This window comes from Syngnathus scovelli, chromosome 21 (genome assembly GCF_024217435.2).
Source record: "Syngnathus scovelli strain Florida chromosome 21, RoL_Ssco_1.2, whole genome shotgun sequence".
Taxonomy (NCBI): domain Eukaryota; kingdom Metazoa; phylum Chordata; class Actinopteri; order Syngnathiformes; family Syngnathidae; genus Syngnathus; species Syngnathus scovelli.
The window spans coordinates 3,115,791-3,137,334 of NC_090867.1; the positions used below are offsets into that span (position 1 = coordinate 3,115,791).

At 45.4% G+C, this 21,544-nt stretch overlaps 3 protein-coding genes across 5 annotated transcripts; 2 read left to right on the forward strand and 1 right to left on the reverse strand.

The window, feature by feature from the left end:
* Nucleotides 1-189: 189 nt before the first annotated feature.
* phkg2 (phosphorylase kinase, gamma 2 (testis)) lies at nucleotides 190-3,373 on the reverse strand. Its single transcript, XM_049758693.2, has 10 exons — nucleotides 3,003-3,373; nucleotides 2,781-2,892; nucleotides 2,449-2,624; nucleotides 2,318-2,372; nucleotides 2,136-2,201; nucleotides 1,899-2,062; nucleotides 1,720-1,810; nucleotides 1,220-1,373; nucleotides 1,020-1,145; nucleotides 190-936 (listed from the first exon to the last, which is right to left on the reverse strand). Exons 1-10 carry the CDS (start codon nucleotides 3,076-3,078, stop codon nucleotides 691-693), a joined length of 1,266 nt encoding a protein of 421 aa, XP_049614650.1. The 5' UTR covers nucleotides 3,079-3,373; the 3' UTR covers nucleotides 190-690.
* Nucleotides 2,852-12,994, forward strand: rnf40 (ring finger protein 40). Of its 2 annotated transcripts, none has more exons than XM_049758635.2 (20): nucleotides 2,852-2,994; nucleotides 4,032-4,180; nucleotides 4,255-4,422; nucleotides 4,499-4,811; nucleotides 4,880-5,083; nucleotides 5,175-5,296; nucleotides 5,390-5,536; nucleotides 5,898-5,972; nucleotides 6,039-6,158; nucleotides 6,623-6,802; nucleotides 6,924-7,059; nucleotides 7,157-7,278; nucleotides 8,897-9,156; nucleotides 9,245-9,362; nucleotides 9,666-9,815; nucleotides 10,914-11,126; nucleotides 11,415-11,540; nucleotides 11,860-12,000; nucleotides 12,365-12,466; nucleotides 12,671-12,994. In XM_049758635.2, exons 1-20 carry the CDS (start codon nucleotides 2,862-2,864, stop codon nucleotides 12,845-12,847), a joined length of 3,156 nt encoding a protein of 1,051 aa, XP_049614592.1. In that variant the 5' UTR covers nucleotides 2,852-2,861; the 3' UTR covers nucleotides 12,848-12,994. The 2 variants fall into 2 exon arrangements, with proteins under 2 accessions (XP_049614592.1, XP_049614593.1); XM_049758636.2 differs by lacking the exon at nucleotides 2,852-2,994 and adding an exon at nucleotides 3,514-3,638.
* Nucleotides 12,995-15,240: 2,246 nt separating this feature from the next.
* Nucleotides 15,241-18,984, forward strand: si:rp71-1c10.7 (uncharacterized). 2 transcript variants are annotated; one of them, XM_049758733.2, is made up of 5 exons: nucleotides 15,241-15,475; nucleotides 17,505-17,603; nucleotides 17,740-17,883; nucleotides 18,164-18,212; nucleotides 18,350-18,984. In XM_049758733.2, exons 1-4 carry the CDS (start codon nucleotides 15,394-15,396, stop codon nucleotides 18,202-18,204), a joined length of 366 nt encoding a protein of 121 aa, XP_049614690.1. In that variant the 5' UTR covers nucleotides 15,241-15,393; the 3' UTR covers nucleotides 18,205-18,212; nucleotides 18,350-18,984. The 2 variants fall into 2 exon arrangements, with proteins under 2 accessions (XP_049614690.1, XP_049614689.1); XM_049758732.2 differs by having other exon boundaries at nucleotides 15,243-15,475; nucleotides 18,347-18,984.
* Nucleotides 18,985-21,544: the final 2,560 nt, after the last annotated feature.

The following is a 21,544-nucleotide window of genomic DNA, read 5'->3' on the forward strand; positions in this document are numbered from 1 at the left end:
ACAGACATGCTGCCGCGATGACGAAAGATGGTTATATTTAAGTGGAAGCAACGTGTTTAATACACTTTAGTGCTTCTCAAACTTTTTACACCCAGCGCGGGGTTTATTTCTAAAAAATAATGAAATCTATTCTTTATAAAATACATCGCACAATGGGAAGACAAAATAATCAGATGGAGGACATTGGAGTGAATATTAAATAGTATTTATTTCGTCATGATGCAATGGAACGAGATGTCAGTAAGAAACGGTTGCTTTCTTGATGAAGAAAGATGGATATATATATATTTTTTAACCATAAACATGTAAGTACAGTACACGTTGCAAATATTTCACATTTGTCTTTAGTCCTCGGACATGTAAATATGAGTGAATACAATCTCTTTGTATGCTAATATGCTACTCACACAATGTTGTTGGAAGTAGTTCATTAGGTAGTCACAGTGTTTTCTTGAAGTGTTAGCATCCCAAATAAACACGTACAAATGCCCTTTAATGCAAAGCGGACAACAAAATTATGTGACTTGAGTTTAAAACAACCCAACAACAAAAAAATGCTAATCAGAATTTTTTTTTCTGCATGCTTGGGACAGCATGCAGTAAGGCATCATTTCCTTGATCCCTCCTTTTAAAATTAGACAGAAACTTGACACACAACAGCGCCATATAAAAAAAAAAAAAAAAAGAGGTTTATGGTTCAAATTCCTCCAGCTCCAGCAGCATGACCTTGGCCGTGTTCTGGAAGAGGGCGGCCCGGTTCTGCTGCTCGCCTTTTTTCACCCAGTGCCCGTAGATGCGGAAGGCACAGCCGTCGATGAGCTTGCGCACGCCTCGCAGAGAGTAAGGATCCCGGGCCAGAACCTCGCGGGTCAGCGGGCGGGCCCGGCGGTAGCGGCTGTACATGCGGATGCACGCCAGCACCGTCACGATCAACACCTGAGCGGGAGGGGAACCCGCATCAGATCACTTCGTGGTTTAAAGGTTAAGAAATTGGAACTGTATATTGTGAACGCGCTCACCCTGAACGACTTCCTGGGGCTGAAGATCCGCACGTCTTCCTTCTGGTACTGACTGAAGAAAGGATGCGCTAAGGCCTGCTCGGCCGTTAGACGCACGGCTGCGTCCACCACCAGCAACCTGGAGATCTAAACGCAAGTGGCGGGGTAAGCGCCGATCTTTTCACAGTACAAGCGGAAACCTTCAAGTCAATCCAGCTCACCAGATCCTTGACAGTGTCCGAGCGGTCGTCCCACTCGGGTGAGCCGAAGTTGTAGCGGCCCTCCATGATCAACCTGAGCATCAGCATCTGTTTGCGGTGCCAGAAGGGCGGCGAGCCGGCCAGTAAGGTAAAGAGGATCACGCCGCATGCCCAGCTGTGGTAACACACACACCATGTTAAAATGCATATATTGCAAATAACAAAAATAAGTAATTCCCCATTATGCCACAAGGTGGCAGCAAAGTACTATTTTGCCTGAATGATTATATGCAGAATGGCAAGTTACAAAGTTTCACAAAACAGTAATTGGTGTCAAGGAAATATGTTGGAGTGATACATCTAGTGGGAGTCACAAAAAAAAAAAAATTGCACAAGTGTGCACACTCTCTTCCAAATTTCTTATGTTCGAATAAGACCTTTCCTCATATTCTGCTTCCAAAATTTAAACCCACACTTCCTTGACAGATGCAATAAATGGGCTCCATCTGGTCTGGACTTACAGATCAACTTCCTTTCCATAGCCTGGGTGCATTTCATCCATGGAGCATTTTAGGATTTCGGGAGCCAAATAGCCGGGTGTTCCACAAAGCTCTAATAACAACAACAAAGTGCAACAATTTTTAAACAAGTGTCGCGTATAGCGGGAACTCACTGAACATTTTGAGCCTCCCTCGTGTACCTCTCAGCTTCTCCCCGGGCTGCAGCTGCACCGAAAAGCCAAAGTCGGACAGTTTGATTTGTCCCTGGTCATCCAGCAGAATATTCTCAGGTTTCAGATCTCGGTGGATGATATGGCGGGAGTGGAGGTAGCGCACCGCTTCCAGCAGAGCGCGCATTATGCTCCTGCATCGGTGTGAAGAGGTTAGAATGGTTTCTTTGAAACACTTTGGGGAAAATGTAGATGGCACATACTCACCTTGTTTCTTTCTCACTCAGTGTAACTTTTTCTGTGAGGTAGTCAAACAGCTCCCCCCGCCTCATCCTGTCATTTTGTTATCGAACGTCACAATATTGGATACAAATGTAAGCAATTCAGCGGAGAGCCGTACTGGATTTAAAAATTTCACAGCAATTACCCATACGTGCTATTTTACTTACAGGTCAAACACCAGGAAAATGAAGGTTGTGGACTCGTAGGAATCAACGAGAGTAACTAGGCGAAAGAATAAAAGGCTGTTATCACACAGGTTTGTGTTTCCAAACAGGTCATGAGTGCATTTTGGACCTACTGATTGACGAGTGGCCCTTGACCATGTTGAGGACTTGGATCTCCTTGAGCGTGGAGGTCCTCACCTCCTCCAGCTGCTGAATGGTCATCTTCTCGGAGGTGATCTCGATGATCTTGACGGCCAGCTCCTGCCCTGTGTGTCTGTGCACGCACCGGCGCACCACACTGCTCACACCCCTAGGAAGAAAAAAAAAAAAAAAAAAAACGCTTGGATTGCTTGCTTGAGATTGTACACAGTAGTCAAGGTAGGACTAGCTCCTCTCCACACGTCAACAAATTTATACTCTGCCTGTTCTACAGTGATCTCCTATTTTTGTTCCTCAATGAACTCACCGACCAATCACCTCTTTGGGGTCATACTTCTGGTAGAACTCCTTTGCACCCACCCAATCAGGTAAATCATCTCCAAGCACAATGTCTTTTGTCATGCTGACGGGATGGGACTCTTCAAACAAAAACAAAGACAAAAAGGTTGTCAGAGTTCAAAGCGACACAATAACAGGAACTGCACTAGATACAGGGAAGTGTGTGTGTGTGCTGCATGCAGGTATGTACGTGTTTTCTGCTTGATCGTATTCCACACACGCAAGGCGGACATAGTTGAAATGTGTCTTCTCCACGTCTTCCTCATGTTGTTTGTAAAATATGATATCACTGATACTCAAGTCCCAGTATTGGCTGTCCGTTCACTGACCGTGCAAAGCTATTCGGTACTCACCATGTATGACAGAGAAACGCAAACAACAACCGCCGAGGGAGCGTTCAAAAGGCTGCAGTGTGATGCGACAAAGCTATTGTGAAGCCATCACCGTACGTGCGTCAGTGGCGACAGTATCCGAAGCGATTCAGTCCAGAATAAAACAAAATTTAGAAAATGATGACATTTTGACCGGATTACTGCTCGAAAAGGTTTGGAAAATATTTTGGAGCTGTCAGTATCGCCCTCACGTGGCCGGAGTCCGTTGCAGTGTTTTGGTTTTTATTGTTGTTTTTTCCCCCCACCCTTTATAATATGATAATAACTACACCAAAAGCATCAGAAATTAAACAAAATTATTTTAAAAACTAGTAAACAGAAAAATTATCCTTCGGTATTTTGCAAGCCAGCGACCATAATTAGCGGAAGTACGAATCGCACTTCCTCTAGCTTCTCCGATGTCCTGAAGTGTTCATCAATTCACTCCGGAGAAGGTTTGTATCGTAAATAGAAACTAGAAACTGTTTCACCCGCGAACTTTATTACAAAATTATGCTATGCTGTTTGTGTGTGTGAAACAGTATTCCAGTCGACAAGGAATTTAACGTGCTAAGGCTGCTTTGTTATTAGCATTAGCCTACCTTACCTTAGCCAATAGAGCTAATATAAGCCAATTGAAGCTAAGTAAAAGATGTGTTTGTCGGTTTGGTTTGCCACATATTAACCGAATTAATAATTCAAGTCTACGTTAATTCATTTTCACTATTGTAACTGGAATTGTTTAAACGTGGCTTAAGCCGTTGATAGCTGTCAATACGAATCAATTAGTATGGTCTGTGCGTCAGCTTGTTATTTATAACAAGTCTAAATGTTGGCTTACACACAAGGGGGAGTCAAAATGTCAGGTGCCGGAGGAGGAAAACGTCCCTCCGGGGGGGACAGTCCCCCTGGCCCACCTGAGAAGAAAAGCAAAAAGGAGGAGAAGACTACCACCACTCTCATTGAGCCCATTCGCATAGCAGGAGTCTCGTCTACGGTGAGCCCATTTACACGGCAAATCTGCCTGCACTTGAATTCAGCATGCTCACACCTTTCTTATTTGATGTGCAGGAGGAAATGGACATGAAAGTGATCCAGTTTAAGAATAAAAAGCTGAGTGAGCGCTTGGAGCAGCGACAAGCAATGGAGGATGAGTTACGAGAGAAAATAGAGAAGCTTGAAAAGAGGCAAGCAACTGATGACACCACCCTGTTGATTGTAAATCGTTACTGGTCTGAGGTACTACTACACAAAACAATTGTTTGACTTTGACAATTTAAAGATCCTTGCTTAGGGAAAAAAATCTTGGTTACAGCTGGAAGAAAGGGTCCATATTCTGCGCAAATGTATTGAACCAGAGGCCCCAGTCCCATCAACACCAGTTCCCCCACCTGCTCCACTTCCCGATCCTGTGACCATGGAGACAGACGCTGTCAGTATCGCCTCACCAACCTCTGGTGTGCCGCCACCTCCACTTCCTGAGGCACACAATGACAGAAAACCACCAGAGCATCAGCCGCAAGATGAAGTAACAAAAGAGAGGCATTCGGAGGATCCTCAGCAGCCTCCACCGCCTGATGGATCAGACCAATTAAACCCCACCGAGCCCCAACGGCAAGCAGCCACAGGTTAGATGCTATATTGGCCACTTAATATTTGTGACCCCTTTTGAAAAATTGTCGATTCTCGTGCACAGAAGCATTGCCGCCACCACCTCTCCCCCTGAGCGACTGTGCCAAAGGGTTCTTAGCCACGCTGGAGTACAGCAACGAAGAGGAGGTCATGCTGCATCTCCAGGATCGCATGCTGTTCAGCAAGGACGCCATCGCCTGCCTCGTGTGCGTCTTTGACAGGCTGCACAGCTGCATTGACGACATGTGCAAGCAGATCCAAGCTGCAGGTAAGATGATGGTTGCAAGATTCTGGCAAGTTTCAAATTTAATGGGAAATATCGAGTTTAATATTTTTTATTTTTTTCAACCTGCCTGCAGCGTGCGAGGACGAGAGCCTGGCCAGCGTGGGCGCCATGAACCGTACCCTGCTGGACGAGAACCGTAGACTGCGAGATCAAGCCACCCTGCTGCAAGGCCAACATCACAAAACATCCATGGAGGTGAGATGCCATTAGACACGCTTGAGATTGCGGCTGCGTGCGTGTGTCCTAAACATATAAGCATCCCCTCCCCACCCCCTCTTCTCCTGACAGTACAACGAATTGGTGGATAAGATGACCAGTGCAGAAACCAAGGTGTCGGAAATGGAGACCACTGTGGAGGACCTGCAGTGGGACATTGAGAAACTCAGAAACAGGGAACAAAAGCTCAACAAGCACTTGGCGGAAGCCATGGAGCAGGTGCAATTTCCTTATTTTGTCTGTTTTTTGCCGCTTTGGACATTACGATGTTTGCTGTCATCTGGGGCAAGCTCCAGCTCACTCGTGACCCGAATGACGGCAAGCGTGATTTAAAGCGGACGTTTTTCTCACCCAAATATTATGGACGCATCAGTGGAATAATAAATTGCTATCATTTTTCAAAAATACCAGAGACGGAAAGCAAATGCATCTAAATAAACACAACTTAAACCCACTTGCTCAACAAGGTTGATTTACTGCTTTTTCATAGCCAGGGTGCTGTTTACTCTTAATAAATCATAAGTGATTAATAACCTCTCTGGTCTATTTTTTTATTATTATTTTTTTTTGTGGTCTGCAGCTGAAGTCTGGCCACAGTAGCACCGGCAGCTCAGCCGGACTTGCCGGAGGCCAAATAACATTAACCATTCAAAAGGTGAGTGCTTGTTAAAACAACCCCCCATTTGCAAATGTTTTACTCACAATTGTTTTTACTTTGCAGTTTGAGAGTCTTAACACGGAGCTGGAGCACATCCAGGAGTTAGCCAATAGCCGCATGGCAGAGTTGGAGAAGCTGCAGGTGGAGCTTCAAGAGGCCGTGAGGGAGAGTGAGAAGCTCAAGGTGACAGTGACCTTTAGTGACTACTTGAACCTTTTTGTTGCGTGGGTGCACGCGGGGCGTTGAGGTCGTCTAACTAACAAGCTGCTAAAGTTTGCATGTTCACATAATACCCGTGAGGGTGGCAATTAAGCCCCGCTGGAACGTAGTGTGCATGACATCAACTGGAGCAACTCCCAGCTTTTCAGCAAGTTCTCATTGTTTGTTTTGTTCCTCCCAATCGGGACGGCTGTGTTGACGAGCAGCCAGACAAAGCGCAGCTCAAGTTAGAGTTCATTTAACTAAACAAAGCAGGTGTGAGGAAAGCGGATGCTTACATTTTTTGTCTCACAAAAATATGGCAATTGAGCAGAGGTGTGTCGTATTTTTTTATGTTTATATATCCACTGTATATAGTGATCAGGAAGGAGTGAATGATTGCAAACGCAGACTGCGCCTAAACTTTTGCCACTTCTTCCTTATTCCAGATGGATTTGCGTAATATTCCGGAGGAAGTTGTGAAGGAGACGGTGGAGTACAAGTGTCTGCAGTCCCAGTTCTCGCTGCTCTACAATGAGTCCCTGGGAGTGAAAACCCAGCTGGACGAGGCTCGGGCCCTCCTGCTTACAGCCAAGAACGCCCACCTCAGACAGATTGAGCACATGGAGGTACACCTCATTCTCTGCCCCCACCAAATTATTTCTCTTTTCTGCGCAATTGACGATTGTTGAGACAATGCGTGTGACGTGCCCTATTGAGTGATCCTGCTGTGCGCATCGTTCCCTTCAGAGTGACGAGCTGTCCCTCCAGAAGAAGCTACGCACCGAAGTCATCCAGCTGGAGGACACACTGGCCCAAGTGCGCAAAGAATACGAGATGTTGCGCATCGAGTTTGAGCAAAATCTTGCCGCCAATGAGCAAGCAGGTACCATATAAGCCTCAGCGACAAACCGCAACAGCGCCTAGTAAAGCATGATGTCATGATGCAAAAAAACTCAAATGTTTCCTGTTATCTACCCCAGGACCAATCAACAGGGAGATGCGACACTTAATCAGCAGCCTTCAGAACCACAACCTGCAGCTGAAAGGGGATGTGCAGCGCTTTAAGAGGAAGCTACGCGAAACCCAGATCGAAATCAACAAGGTAGACTATTCACGTTTACGCTGCCCGCTTTCAAATGTTGCCTACCGTATTTGCCGGTGTATAAGTCGACTCAGTGTATAAGTCGACCCCCTAAAATTCGACGGAAATTTACGATTTTATGATATATCCTTTGTATAAGTCGAGCTCAATTGTTGCATTATATTAAACTTCAAAATTCAATCAGAAATATGCGAAATTTATTGATGAAATGTGTTCAAATTCCGGGAGGCCGGTCGCATGCGCAGTGGCCGGAAATAGCTCCAGCCGAGCGGATCGGCTGTTTATAAGCACCGCAGAGGAGATCGCGGAGCCTCATTCGACTTCCAGCGGCCGGCGAGCTCGCGCACGCCGCCCGGCACCACCGGGAGACCGAAAATAGCTCCAAGCCGAGCGGATCGGCACTTTATAAGCACCGCGGAGGAGATCGCGGAGCCTCATTCGACTTCCAGCGGCCAGCGCACTCGCGCGCGCCGCCCGGCAACACCGGGAGGCCGTGCACACGCGCCAAGTGGCCGAGAATAGCTCCCGCCGAGCGGATCGGCTCTTTATAAGCACCGCGGAGGAGATCGCAGAGCCTCATTCGACTACCAGCAGCCGCCGAGCTCGCGCACGCCGCCCGGCACATCCGAGAGGCCGTGCGCACGCGCCAAGTGGCCGGGAATAGCTCCCGCACAGCGGATCGGCTGTTTATAAGCACCGCGGAGGAGATCGCGGAGCCTCATTCGACTTCCAGCAGCCGGCGAGCTCGCGCACGCCGCCCGGCACAGCCGGGAGGCCGTGCGCACGCGCCGGGTGGTCGGAAATAGCTCCGGCCGGCGGATCGGCACTTTATAAGCACCGCGGATGAAATCGCGGAGCCTCATTCGACTTCCAGCGGGCCGCGCACTCGCGCACGCCGCCCGGTTCTAAAGTGTTCGCCTAGGCTGGTTCCCCATGTCGGCCACCACAAGTGAAAATTCGGCCTCTTCCCCTGGAAGTCCGGCCAAGTTTGGCGAATATTTTCTAAGTGCCAACGACTCAACCGCCGTAAAGTGTCCGCCTCGGCTGGTTCCTCCGGTCGGCCAGAACAAGTGAAAATTCGGCCTCTTCCCCTGGAAGTCTGGCCAAGTTTGGCGAATATTTTCTAAGTGCCAACGACATTCATTTAGACATGGCGATTGAATGTTTACGTACCGGTAGTTATTGTCGTTGCTTGACGCGCGATGACTCGCACATTCGCTCAATACCCAGTACTTCCCCCTAGCAGTCATCGTCGCTGCCTGGCTTTCGATGTCCGTTATTGAGGTGAGAATATTTGAAATTGTTGCTGAGGATGCGTGTTAATGCGACAAACGCTTTATAATGATTCAGTTTCTCGCTGTTTGATGAGCCTGACGGACGCACACCCACGCACAATGAGATGCATGAGAAACGGCCTTGGTTACCATCACATTTGAAGCGATGAATACGAAGTTAAATTTTATGACTCGGTGTATAAGTCGAGGTCGATTTTTTTCGGTCGATTTTGGATCGAAAAAGGTCGACCAATACACCGGCAAATACGGTACTTGCGAATTTTGAAGTTCACGACGCTATCGATGACAGCAAAGGTTCTCAAATGACTTGTTTTTGCCCAAAGCTACGCTGCCTGAGCAGCGATGCCGGCGTTCTGGCCCTGGAGGAGTCGAGCAGCGACGCCACGGACGTGAAGAAGGAGGAAGATGACGACCAAGAGGAGGAGGAGGAGAGGAGGAAGGAGCTTGAGAGGCAGCGGGCCCGTGAGAGGGAGCGGGAGGCCGAGCGCGAACGGGAGCGGGAACGCGAGCGCGAGAGGCAGCGCAGCGACGAGTTAAAGCGGAAAGACTCGGACACCTTGAAGATGCTCAGAGTCGAGCTCAAGTACACACCCCCCTGACCTGACCCTGTTTAGAGTCCCAATGTCTGACCCTGGCCTTGTGTAACATCTTGTGGCTTTGCCGCCCTCCAGGAAAGCTCAGGAGTCACAAAAGGAGATGAAGCTCCTGTTGGACATGCATAAATCGGCTCCAAAGGAGCAGAGAGACAAAGTGCAGCTCATGGCAGCTGAACGCAAGTCCAAAGCAGAGGTCTGCCCCCCATCTTTGTGATTGTCTTTTACCTTGCGTTTTGGTGGCAGTATCATGTTTTGCTTCTGCTAGAAAGAAAAACAATGGCAACAAAAGCGTACTAGAACATCTGAAGTTAATTTGGAGCTTAGACAGAGGCACTGGAGACATTGGTAGCCGGTGCATGCTAAGTCCCATTTAAGATGATTTTAAATGTGATCGATTAATTTTGAACATGACCGCATCCCACTGAGAAGATTGAAGATTAGATTATTTCAATTTATGAGTTGTGCAGGGTATAATCTTCCCCACGTCCACGTGTAGGTGGACGAGTTGCGGATCCGGGTGCGTGAGCTGGAGGAGCGCGAGAAGAAGGAGAGCAAGAAACTGGCCGACGAAGACGCCCTCAGGAAGATCCGAGTGGCGGAAGACACCATCGAGCATCTGCAGAAGAAGCTGGCCGCCACCAAACAGGTATTCACCACACACGTGCCGAGGTTTAATTCAAGATAGAGTTGAACATGGTGTAAGAGTCAAGGGAGGAGTTGCAGAATGACCTCTATGTCTCGAAATGGAGGGGGGGGATCTTTTTGGGTGTGCCTCTCTGGTGTAACTTTGTCCAAGTCACTCAGGTCACGGAATGACGGGACACATGTGGAAGGCTGCCGTGAGATCTCTCAGAGGTGGAGTGTCGCCTCTGCAATGTCGTAATTGCTTAACCTGAGCCACGAGGACATGGGACACACCCACGTTGGCTCGTGTTTTAAAACGCTTGTTACCTTTGACTTGACAAGTCTTGGATTTTTAATGTAGCTCTGGGGGGCTAAAGTCCTCCAAGAGCCATCCATACTAAATTCATGAAAAAAAATATGACGCAAAGACTGAACGAATGCAAGCGTATTTGTAAGTTAACTATTTTTTGGAAGGGGGGTTGTAATACTTCCTCTGAGGTTTTCTGTGTTTTTAGAATTGCTCGGCCGTTCCAATTATTGTTCTTGTGGGCCTTAGGTTCCTTTTTTTTTTGTGCTTTTCTTTTCTTAAGCAGCTCTTTAAAATGGCATATTGTTGAACACGGCGCTTGTCAAACTGCTATAAATTGTAGTTTTGGAGGGGAAAAAACCTGCATGTCAACTTATTATGTAATTGAATGTGGTTATGTTTCTGTCTCTTCTGTTGGGGGGTAGTTACATTTAGTCGCGTCCTCGGTAAAGCGTCTCTCAGGAGCTAAAATGTTGAAGCTGGTTGAAATGGTCCAATGGAGACTTGATAAGCTCGAGAGACGTTGGTGCTCGGAGAGCCTGAGACACCTTCGGCTTGGGAGGTCCCGCCCACCTAACGCAGTCCAGACTGATACTGATTTAGCCAGCGCCTCAGGCCCCGTGTGAAGCAGTTGTTTTACATTTGTTCAGCGTGATTCCTTCCTGCCCAAAATCGGATATGGTGTTCTCTTTACAGGCTGACCATAAAAGCAAGTATTCAGTACTGTAGAAATTTGGTCCAGTTGCTTACGTCAAGTTTTATAGCTCTGGTCGTAACGGCAGGTGTCGAGCTGAGTTATTTGTTTCTCTGGAGGAGGAGGAAGCGCTGCTGAGTGAGATGGACGTGACGGGCCAGGCCTTCGAAGACATGCAGGAGCAGAACAGCCGGCTCTTGCAGCAACTGCGCGAGAAGGACGACGCCAACTTCAAGCTGATGAGCGAGCGCATCAAATCCAACCAGATCTACAAGCTGCTCAAGGAGGAAAAAGAAGAGCTGGCCGACCAGGTCCTCACCTTCAAGACGCAGGTGGGAGCCCAAATCCCTGAATGGGTTGTCACAACAAGGCGGCAAAGCTCTTGAACACATTTCAACATAGTTCCTTTGCACCAAGATGCCACCAGATGGAGCCAAAACTAATTGTACAAAACCAGTCATTGTGAGTTTTACCCCAATAATGGAGGATTAAAAAAAAATTAAAAATCTACCAGCAAGTCAATTTGCCTCACCATAAATACACAAATCACTGTTGTTGCTTAAGAGAATACTCACTCATCCCTAAATGTTACTGGCTGACCGCCCCCTTCTTGTTACCAGGTGGATGCTCAGTTGCTGGTGGTGCAGAAATTGGAGGAAAAAGAGGGAGTTCTTCAAAGCACGCTGGCCACCCTGGAAAAAGAGCTGTCGCTTAGGACTCAAGCACTGGAACTCAACAAGAGGAAGGTGAGCAAGGCCTTGTGACTCACTAATGATCTGTCGGCACGCTTTGACTGCGCACAGATGGAGCAACGCGAATAATTGCTCTCGCCCGCTCGCTCGTCACTAAACGTTCCCATGTTTATTCAAAGTCGTCAGTGTGTAATAAAGGTTGCGTCATTAGGCTTACAGCGGAGAGAGAAAAAAAAAGGGAAAGAAAAAAAAAAATTCTTCCCGGACGCAGACTGTTTGAAAACCCTTCGGCATATGTTTGTAAAAAGCTGTTACAGAGTGACATTGTTGTTGTTGTTTTTTTTCTTCTTTGTTTTGTTTTCTCCTGCTCCAGGCGGTGGAGGCCGCACAGCTGGCGGAGGACCAGAAGGTGCAGCTGGAGCACACGCAGGCCAAGCTGAAGGAGATCCAGGTCGCCGTCGCCGAGAACCGCACGGCCCGCGAAAGAGAGAGCAGCAACCTCAAGCGAGCGCAGGTAGCGTCACGTCAACTCCCTTTGTTTTCTTGTTTGGAAAACGTCTCACCTCACTTTGGAAAATAATGCACTTGAAAGTATCAGCAACTCTGAGTGGTCATATTTACTCACTGGAAGGTCTTCAATTTCATTAAAGTGGACTTAAAAATAAATTATTTCAATAAAGAACAGGAAGTTAATTTTGTAAAGTTTTTGTGCTTGTTGCCTGACTATTTGTAAGCGTCAAACCTCAAAACTGCGAGGCAGACATGCTACCCACTAACACACCGTACACCCCACAATTTTTTTTTTTTTTATCTAAAAAAAAAAAAAAAAAACTACTTGCAGGTGTGCCAAAATTAAATGTATAAATCTTGCTTCCCAGGAGGATCTCTCAAGACTGAGGCGGAAGCTGGAGAAACAGAAGAAGGTGGAGGTGTACTCCGACGCCGATGAGATCCTGCAGGAGGAAATCAACCAGTACAAGGTGCGAGAAATTTGAGCGCGATGGTGAGGCGGGCCAGTTGCAACAGCCGCAGTCCGCTCTTCCTGTGGGGAAGAAAACGTAACCGTAAAATGCGAGCGTGTCGTTTTCCCTCCTCGTATCGCTTTACCTTTTTTTTTTGGGGGGGGGGGGGCGTAGTGAAAGCTTTTCAGCGACGTGCTTGAATTGGTTTGTTTGTGTGTGCAGGCAAAGTTGCGCTGCCCGTGCTGCAACACGCGGGACAAAGACACGGTGCTCACCAAGTGTTTCCACGTCTTCTGCTACGAATGTCTGAAAATGCGCTACGACACACGCCAGCGCAAGTGCCCCAAGTGCAACTGCGCATTCGGGGCCAACGACTTTCACCGCATCTACATCACCTAAAAAAGAAAGGGACATCCAAACGGACAAGCTTGTCTTTCCTTTTGGATGTCCGCTTCAAGCCGTGGTTGCCACCTGGGGACAAACGTAAACGGACGGACGGACGGCGGACCGCGTGTTGTCTTTGTGGAATAAACAGCTGTTAGTCAACTTGGTGTGCTGCTCTCCGCCGCTTTCTTCTCACGCCCGTCGTCTTTTCTTCTTGAAGCCTTTGTTTGAATTCCGGAAATGAAAACCGATGGATTTAAGGTCTTACTTACTTGCTCGAGCGTGTTTGTAATTTATAGAGCGCGACACTCTGTGTGACATCATCGCCGAGTTGTAGAGGGGTTGAGAAGCCCACAGAGACCTGAGCCAGTTTGGCACGCCATCAGCACATACGACACTCTTTACATCACCTTGGCTCAGCTCGGCGTGTGGGCGGGTTGCATCAGGATTTTGTTTGTGTGTCTGTGTGTGTCTGCAGGTTTCATGTGTTGTGTTTTTGTGTGTCAAGTGTCTATTTTGTTGTGTGCTTTTGTTTTGTCTACCTGTTTGTTTCAATGTCTGTTTTGTGTGTGCATTTCATGACTGTGTTCTTTTTATTGTTTTCCGCCTGTGGTTTGCGTGTGCGTTTCATGTCTGTTGTGTTTTTGTCCCGACAGTGGGCTTTGTTTGAGTGCATGCCAATTTTGTGTTAGATTTTTGTCTGCTTTTAGTGTTTGTTTCATGACTTGCGTTTCGGTGTGTGTGTTGTCTGTAGTGTGTGTCATGCATTTGCTCCTTTTGTGTGTGTATGTGTGTTCGCCTGTTGCCATGGTGCCCCTCGCTGAGTTTTACACAACATCTGCAGCTTATAGTGGCTCATTACCGTATGAAATCACAGCAGTGGAAAGTCTCGGCACATATGGGCGGCCGTTGCGCAGCTCCAGGTCGTCCTAAAGGTCGAGTAGAAAAACATCTGCGCGAGGACATTCTTTGAGCGTCATGAATCCGATGAGCCTCCTTTTTTCTCCTCCTGCCGCTCATCGGCCGATGTGAACGATCGCTGCGAGGTTGGCTCACGTCTGTTTGACGTTAGAACTTGTGGGAAAGGCAGTTCACACCATGTTGCGCAGGAACGCTTCCAGACTCCACAGAGAGGAGGGAGAAAAAAGAGTTAATTCAGCATTTGGGAACAGTTAGATCAACGTTCCAGGAGACTTTGTTATAATGTCAGCTAAACAAAAAAAGAAAAAGTCTGCGATATAACTGGTTAAGCTTAAACTTTGTTTGGTACCTGAGATATGATCCACTTTCAATTACCATGTCACAACTAGAAACCAGCAAAACTGGAAAACGGTCAATACTAATTCTGTTCTTGTCTGTCCGAATCATTTCATCTCCAAAATCACAACTTTTGACCATGAAGGCTGATTTGGCTCAAACTGTCCCATTTCTAATACACTGGGCAGATGAAATTGTCACAGCAACATGTAGAAGCAGAAATCGTATTGGACGTAACAAAAATAGTCCCATGCAAATTTCATGGAGCAATAGTTTGAGGTAGCTTGTTGGCCCTGATTGTCCCGACTTTTAAGCAGGCACAAAAAAACTTTGGTGGTGTCGCACACCTCCAGATGTTCGGTGCGGAGCGGCCATGAGTCGACTGCCTTGTTATTGTGCATTTGCACGACTGCGGGAGGCTACGCCCTACCCCCAGACGCTAATAACACCACTCTGCGTCAGGGACACTCACATCTTCCAAAGTGTGAATTAATATTTTAATTTTGCACAGCGCTCTTACCAGGCGTATTATTTGGGGTGGAAAGTGCAACATCAAATATTAAAAAAAAAAAAAAATCAGGAATTTAGACTTAGATTCCTATGTATGGATAATTTAACAAACCCGGCATCCCAGATTCAAACTCTGAACCTGACAGCATGAGGCGGACATGCAAATCACTACACCCACTTTGCCACCCCCTGCGGTGTGTCCTGTTATGGCAGGATGGTCCCGTTAGCTTATTATTGAAGTTTTCCCGAAAACAAAGCACGTTGCGCCATTGGATGTCATTAAGCTCTTTTTTTCTATGCGCGCCTCTGCACTGTGTGCGTGTGTGTGTTGGCAGCCAGCGGGATGACGTCGTCAGGCGTGGTAATAACAATGAGAACACGATTGAATCCAGACTACAAGGTCTCGCACCCTCGCTCGCCCCCGTGTGTTACTGTGAGAATCAAATAGCGCGTTTAAAAGTTGAATCATTTTTGCGCGTGTGTCCAATAATTTGTCGTGTGCATGTATTGGATGTGGGAAAAGGAAGAAAAGGTCCTCTGGTGAAGTTTCTGAGTGAAGTGGAGCCGTGTAAAATGGATAGGAAATGACTCATGGCGCGCGCGCGTGTGTGTGTGTGTGTGAGCGTGGGTGTGTTCTCCAGTGTTAAAAAACACGGAGCACAGTGGTCCCGGTGAGTCACTCCGTGATGTTCACTTTTCCATGCTGACGACCACCGCGCGCTCCTCGCTCTAAGCGTGAACATATTTTTAATTATTTTTAATAGGTGTGTTTTGAGCGCGCGCACACTCACACGATGGATTCCCACGCTTTATGCACAATTTGCGGATTTTTTGTGGCGTTGTTGAGCGCGTTCCACGGCACGTGGGCACAAAAAAGTAAGTTTTGGTTGTTCGATGTAAACTTCTTTTTCTGTGTGTCTTTGTGTGTGTGTGTGTCCGTGTGTGCGTGTGCATGTGTGTGCATGTGCAGCGTTTCCTTTACTGGCTTACATAGTTGACCGGTTCCGCATTCCAGTGGCCTGATTTCAGAAAGCCATCATCCGCCTCATGCACTGTCCTTCAACTTTCGGTCCTACCCGAAGTAGCTCCTCACGACTCGGGTACGAAACAAAGAAAATACATCATTAACGATAATAAACACGTGACTTTTCCTCTGTCGGTGGATTTGACTCTGATTTCAGGCTGCCCTTAAAGGCAACACTGCACTTAATATACAGTACAGCTACTGTAATTAGGTGTATGTCAGGTGATGCCTTCAAGGACAGTCTGAAGCAGCTCCGACCGACTCCGAAGGCACCACAATCTAAGGTGTTGCCTTCAGGGATTGTTAAAAACACTGCTTTCCCGTGCTCATCAATCGACATACAATACATCTCGGTTTATTTAGTAGCGTTGCCAAAGCGCTTTAACAGAAAAATAAAATAACCATACAATATGAAATATCACTTAAAATATTGTCAATAATACAAACTATGATTGACTTTTATATAATACACAAACTATGATTGACTTTTATCTTGGCCTCTTTCATAAGTCGATATAAACAATCCAACTAACAAGATTGATCCTACACAAAGAGTTTAGTGCGGCTGTTTTGCTAAGGCTTTGCATTGAATCCCGATGGAGGACAGCAGGCTGAGTTCATAGCAAAACACTGCTCGCCCTCAGATCGTTTCCTGATGCTTTCAAGCGCCTCTCTTGTATGCGTGTCGGCGTGCGTGCGCGTGCGTGTGTCCTCCGCCACTCCAAACACTGAGTCTCCCACATCTGGATATCAGCTGCTGCTTGGCCCGCCCCCGTCTGTTTTATGACAAAACGCAACATCCCCACACCCAAAAAGACGAGACTCCCCAACGTCAGGAATGCGAAAGCCGGCGCCAGATTGCACACGCAGCCTCGAAGGGGCGAGAAAACTCCCAGAGTGAGCGCGGACACGCGTGACGCGACAGTTTGCTGCGTTGCGACACGTTGCGGTGCAGACGAGCTTTGTCGGACGGGGGTCAGTTAACGGTCACGCCTACGCTCGCTCCTTCCTCCTGACCTTGGGCATTCCCGGAGTTCTTCCTCTGCTGGTGCCACATTTGCTCTACGACTACGCATACCAACCACACTGTGCTGCACTAGCACACTAAAGTTAAAAAGAAAGAAAAAAAATCGGGTGGGGGGCTAACGGACCTTGACAACTGTGACGTCGACACACGACTTGTACAACTTGTAAAGCGTTTAACAGTTTTACAAAGTCAAAAAATCGTGAGAATAAGTACTCATTCCGTTTATGGTGTTTCACATTGGGTGTTAATATAATAGTCGGCACTGGGCAGTATTTCATTTTTGTTCATTTTTTCATGGTTTTCTGTCTAAAATGTACGTTTTGGTCTTTAAAATACAGTGAAATTACTCAACTGGATATTGCGTGCAACGTTCAGTTCTGATATCTTGTAATTATCATTTTTTTAAAAAATACAGAAAAAAATAGGGGCACACATTGAAGCGTTCATCTGTCTGGCTGTCATGCAAACAAATGAAGACTTCCATTGTGTCCACAGCGGGTGGGCGGAAAGGAAGCCTTTCCCCCTTAAACACCATCTTGTTTTCATCTGGGTGACGTCCCGTGGAAGAAACACTAACAAGCCCAAGGAAGCACAGTTTTTTTTTTTTTGTTCAGTACACTGTAACGCCATTAGGTTTATTTTGGGTGTACGTCCACTTTCAGCCACATGATAGCAGCACACGGTCGTGTTTAACACTAAATTGACTGCCTCAGTAATTTATGGGCATCTTTTCGCTTTTTTTCATAATGTATACTGTCAGATGATTACATTTATAAGTTTAGAGGGGGGCAATTTGTAGGTGCAATGTGCAATGCAATTACTCTTGCTCTTTTAACAAGTTTTCATGTGCGTAGGTAAATGTGGACTCTCGGAATTCTGGAATTCCGATCTGGACTCGTGCGTACCGTGTGCGTTTTGCAAGCAGTACCCCAAGACACCGTCGTGCAACACATGTGAGATTATATGAACTGCAACTGAACTTAACTTAGTGTACTTACCACTAAAGGGAGCGTGACCATCAAGGTTAAATATTATTTCAAGTAAGGCCTCAACTGAACCCAAATAAAAGTTGTGATTTGTCAACCGTAGGCAAATTGGTGGAGGAAACGTCAGACGTGTGGAAGCTGGCGGCCATCAGTAGCTTTTCGGTGCTGGCCGTGATCCTGGTGGGCGCCGCGCTCCTCATCGGCGTCATGGTGCATCGCCGCAAGTCACACAAACTGCCTCTACGAGGTATATGATTATTTGTTTGGTTTTATTATGATTACATCAGACCACTGAGCCATAAGGCATCATGATTATCCTTTTTTTACTTTTAGCCTGGACTGGATTATTTTGTATCTTGGTCCATGTGTCTATATCAGCAACTTTGTGACAGCTAACGTTATTTGAGTGACTGTAAAGAATAAAAGTCATGCAAATGTCACTTGGTAGCAAATGTTGGTAAACGTGAGCATGTACCGTGAACCTTTATACATAACACTTTTTTTTCTACTTTGTTTTGAATTTGCAGAACCAATTGAAGAAACTGCAGGGCCACTTTATCAAGCTTAAACCTTTCAGTGAGTGTACTTTTCACGTCATGTGATTGTCTTCAATGTGATGTAACTACGGGCGGGGCAAAATATCGTATTGCCATGATCGAGAGTCATATCTTACATTTTAACTTTCTGTAATGGTCGCTATTTGTCTTCAGCAGCCTCATCTTCCTCTGGAAACACACTCATGCGACGTACAGAATCAAGCGGCGAGTGCTCACCCCCCGACCTGACCCGGTGACCTTCGGTCACGTAATAGTATGAATGTAAGTATGAAGAGGTCAAAGGTCGGGCGAGTGGGCGGGACACGCTGCTGGTGTCTGTTTGAATGTAGCTAATGTTTAGGTGAAGCGTTTTCTCTAGACAATCGTGCACTGTTACTGTGGCTCCTGCCAACCAAACCCGACACAATACTTATTTTTTTAGTCTGTGACTTTTCTGTTTCCTTTCCAAATACTCGTGGTTACTTTTAAAAAACACTTAGTTTTAAACCATGTACAGAAATCCAACTCCGGACACTATTAGGAATGATTCAGAATTTATTTTAGTGAGTGTATGGTTAACATTTGAAGTCATGTTTTGAGAAACAAGCACATTTTAAAATGAAACTTTATTAGAGATTTTTTATTTCTAAACTTCATCCATGCCAGCTTATGATTTTTAACTCCCTAATGATTTTAATGCTCCCCCAGAAATGTTGTGTACATGCACTGGCTTCTTTTGACCTAATGTGTCTGTCCTCTTATTGCTCTTTTTGTGTACCAAATGTATTTTCACAATAAATCTTTGAACTTTGTTGTGGTGGGTGGTGTGAATTTGAGTAGACATTGATTTCCAAGTCTTTCAATCACTGCTGTCCTTTCACCCTAAATGAGCTTGTAACAAAGAAGCAGAAAACGACACTTCTATAACAAGAGTTCAATATGACGTGAATACTGAGCAGAGCACTTTTCCACTCTATGAGGATTACAATAAAAAATTTAGCACAACGAGTTCTCTAGGGTCAGGGTTTCAAACTACCTTGAAACCCTAATCCTAGCGTTAAACCCTAGTTTGACACCCTAACTCTAGTATGAACCGTAACCCAAGCTTTAAATCCTACTTATTTTTTATTATGTTTATTAAATATAATTATATTATAATTTTAGATAATTTAATTAATACAATCTATAGAATTTAATTAATATATTATCAAACATATGGGCTTTTAACTATCGTCAATAAAGCGGTTCATGTAATGACGCTAATCTACCACAAGACGGCAGTGCCCCCATTCGCTTGTTCGCTTCATAAACTATCGAGTCAAAAGCCTATATGTTTAATATCGTACGACGTACGTATATCTTTAATTCTGCTTATGCTATGATATTTTAAACTAAACAGATGTACAGTAAAGTACTCATATGTCTAAGTTCTAAAAACCATATTGTAACTGAATTGAAATTACATTTACATTAAAGAAACAGCATTGATGAAAAAAAAGGAAATGGACATGTTCATTTTACACAGGGTTACATACAAGTGAATGGGGGCACTGCTATCTTGCGGTAGTTAGGCGTCATTACATGAACAATTTCACAAAGTCAAAACCTGTATGTTTGATATTGTACGGCGTACGTATTTATTTATTCCTGTTTATGCGATTATATTTTAAACTAAACAGATGTGCAGTAAACTACTCACATGTTTAAGTTCTAATAACCACATTGTAACTAAAGTGAAATGATAGTTACAGTAAAGAAAGAGCAACGATGAAAAGGAAATGGACATGTTCATTTTACGCTGGGTTACATACAAGTGAATGGGGGCACTGCCATCTTGCAGTCGCTTGGCGTCATCACAGGAACATATGGTCCACTTTATTTATTTTCCACACTTTATTGACGATAGTCAAAAGCCCATATGTTTGATAATATATCAATTAAATTGTATATATATTAAATTAATAAAATAATCTAAAATTACAATATATTATGTAATAATAATAGTAATAATAATAATATATAATACTATATTATAATACCTATAATAATTATAATAAAAACTATATATAAATTATATATTTGCATATATATAATATATAGTATATATATAATTATATATATGTGTATATGTATATTTAATTAAGATACATATATAATTTACTGGCGGCTCGGTGGCGCACTGGGTAGCACGTCCGCCTCACGGTTAGGAGGGTGCGGGTTCGATTCCACCTCCGGCCCTCCCTGTGCGGAGTTTGCATGTTCTCCCCGAGCCCGCGTGGGTTTTCTCCGGGCACTCCGGTTTCCTCCCACATCCCATAGACATGCTTGGTAGGCCGATTGATCACTCCAAATTGTCCCTAGGTGTGAGTGCGAGTGCGAATGGTTGTTTGTCTCTGTGTGCCCTGCAATAGGCTGGCAACCGGTTCAGGGTGTCCCCCGCCTACTGCCCGATGACAGCTGGGATAGGCTCCAGCACGCCCGCGACCCCCGTGGGGACTAAGCGGTTCAGAAAATGGATGGATGGATGGATATAATTTACTTAATATATTATTAAACATGGGCTTTTGACTACAATGAAACGGTTCATGTAATGACGCCAAGCTACCGCAGGACGGCAGTGCCTCCACTCACTTGTATGTAACCGAGCGTAAAATGAACATGTCCATTTCCATTTCATAATATAGATGGAAAAAAAAGATGGAAAAAAAAAGGAAATGGGCATGTTCATTTTACACTGGGTTACATACAAGTGAATGGGGCACTGCCATCTTGCAGTAGCTTGGCGTCATTACATGAACATATGGTCCATGTACAATACACTATCTAATAAAAAAGCCGAAATTCTCCGGCAAAATGGTTTATAACTTTACTCGGTGTTCGGGAGACCATGGTTCAAGCCCCACACAAAGCAGTATTTGAGCTACAGTTGGAATAGTGTGAGACTCGAACTCGGTTCTCCTGAACATAAGGGGAAACTCTTATCCACCTCACCAGTGAGAATTCTGAAGTCCTTGGTAATTTTGTAATTTTCCTTCTTAGCAAGTTGAAAATTGTGCTTACACTACCAAAACAAAATCGCAGAATTTCCCTGGCAAAATGTTTTTTAACTGTTAGAAAGATTGTATATATATGTTATCATGCGTTCTCTAATGAGTACTTATTCATAATGTTACTGCTCAGTATGCTTGCTGCTTTGCCTTGCTTATTCTTATCTTGTGCAACAGAACAGAAGGATTACGGCTGGGTCAGGGGCGAGATGACGGTTGTGTCAAACAAGATACTGCTGACATCTCAGCGTCCACCAGAACAGATCGTGAAAACAACACGTCAAACGATGCGTCATGAACCTTCTGATCTTCCTTAAAGAACGTC

What these genes read in the sequence shown, in the direction of transcription:
- rnf40 (XM_049758635.2), top strand. Translation starts at nt 2,862, where the DNA reads ATGTCTTTTGTCATGCTGACGGGATGGGACTCTTCAAACAAAAACAAA. An exon ending in TAACATTAACCATTCAAAAG is followed by an intron (nt 5,973 to 6,038) that starts GTGAGTGCTTGT and finishes TTTACTTTGCAG; the next exon opens with TTTGAGAGTCTTAACACGGA. An exon ending in TGGAACTCAACAAGAGGAAG is followed by an intron (nt 11,541 to 11,859) that starts GTGAGCAAGGCC and finishes CTCCTGCTCCAG; the next exon opens with GCGGTGGAGGCCGCACAGCT.
- si:rp71-1c10.7 (XM_049758733.2), top strand. Translation starts at nt 15,394, where the DNA reads ATGGATTCCCACGCTTTATGCACAATTTGCGGATTTTTTGTGGCGTTG. An exon ending in GACACCGTCGTGCAACACAT is followed by an intron (nt 17,604 to 17,739) that starts GTGAGATTATAT and finishes TGTCAACCGTAG; the next exon opens with GCAAATTGGTGGAGGAAACG. An exon ending in ACACAAACTGCCTCTACGAG is followed by an intron (nt 17,884 to 18,163) that starts GTATATGATTAT and finishes TTGAATTTGCAG; the next exon opens with AACCAATTGAAGAAACTGCA.
- phkg2 (XM_049758693.2), bottom strand. Translation starts at nt 3,078, where the DNA reads ATGAGGAAGACGTGGAGAAGACACATTTCAACTATGTCCGCCTTGCGT. An exon ending in CGGACACTGTCAAGGATCTG is followed by an intron (nt 1,146 to 1,219) that starts GTGAGCTGGATT and finishes ACTTGCGTTTAG; the next exon opens with ATCTCCAGGTTGCTGGTGGT. An exon ending in GCCCCAGGAAGTCGTTCAGG is followed by an intron (nt 937 to 1,019) that starts GTGAGCGCGTTC and finishes CCTCCCGCTCAG; the next exon opens with GTGTTGATCGTGACGGTGCT.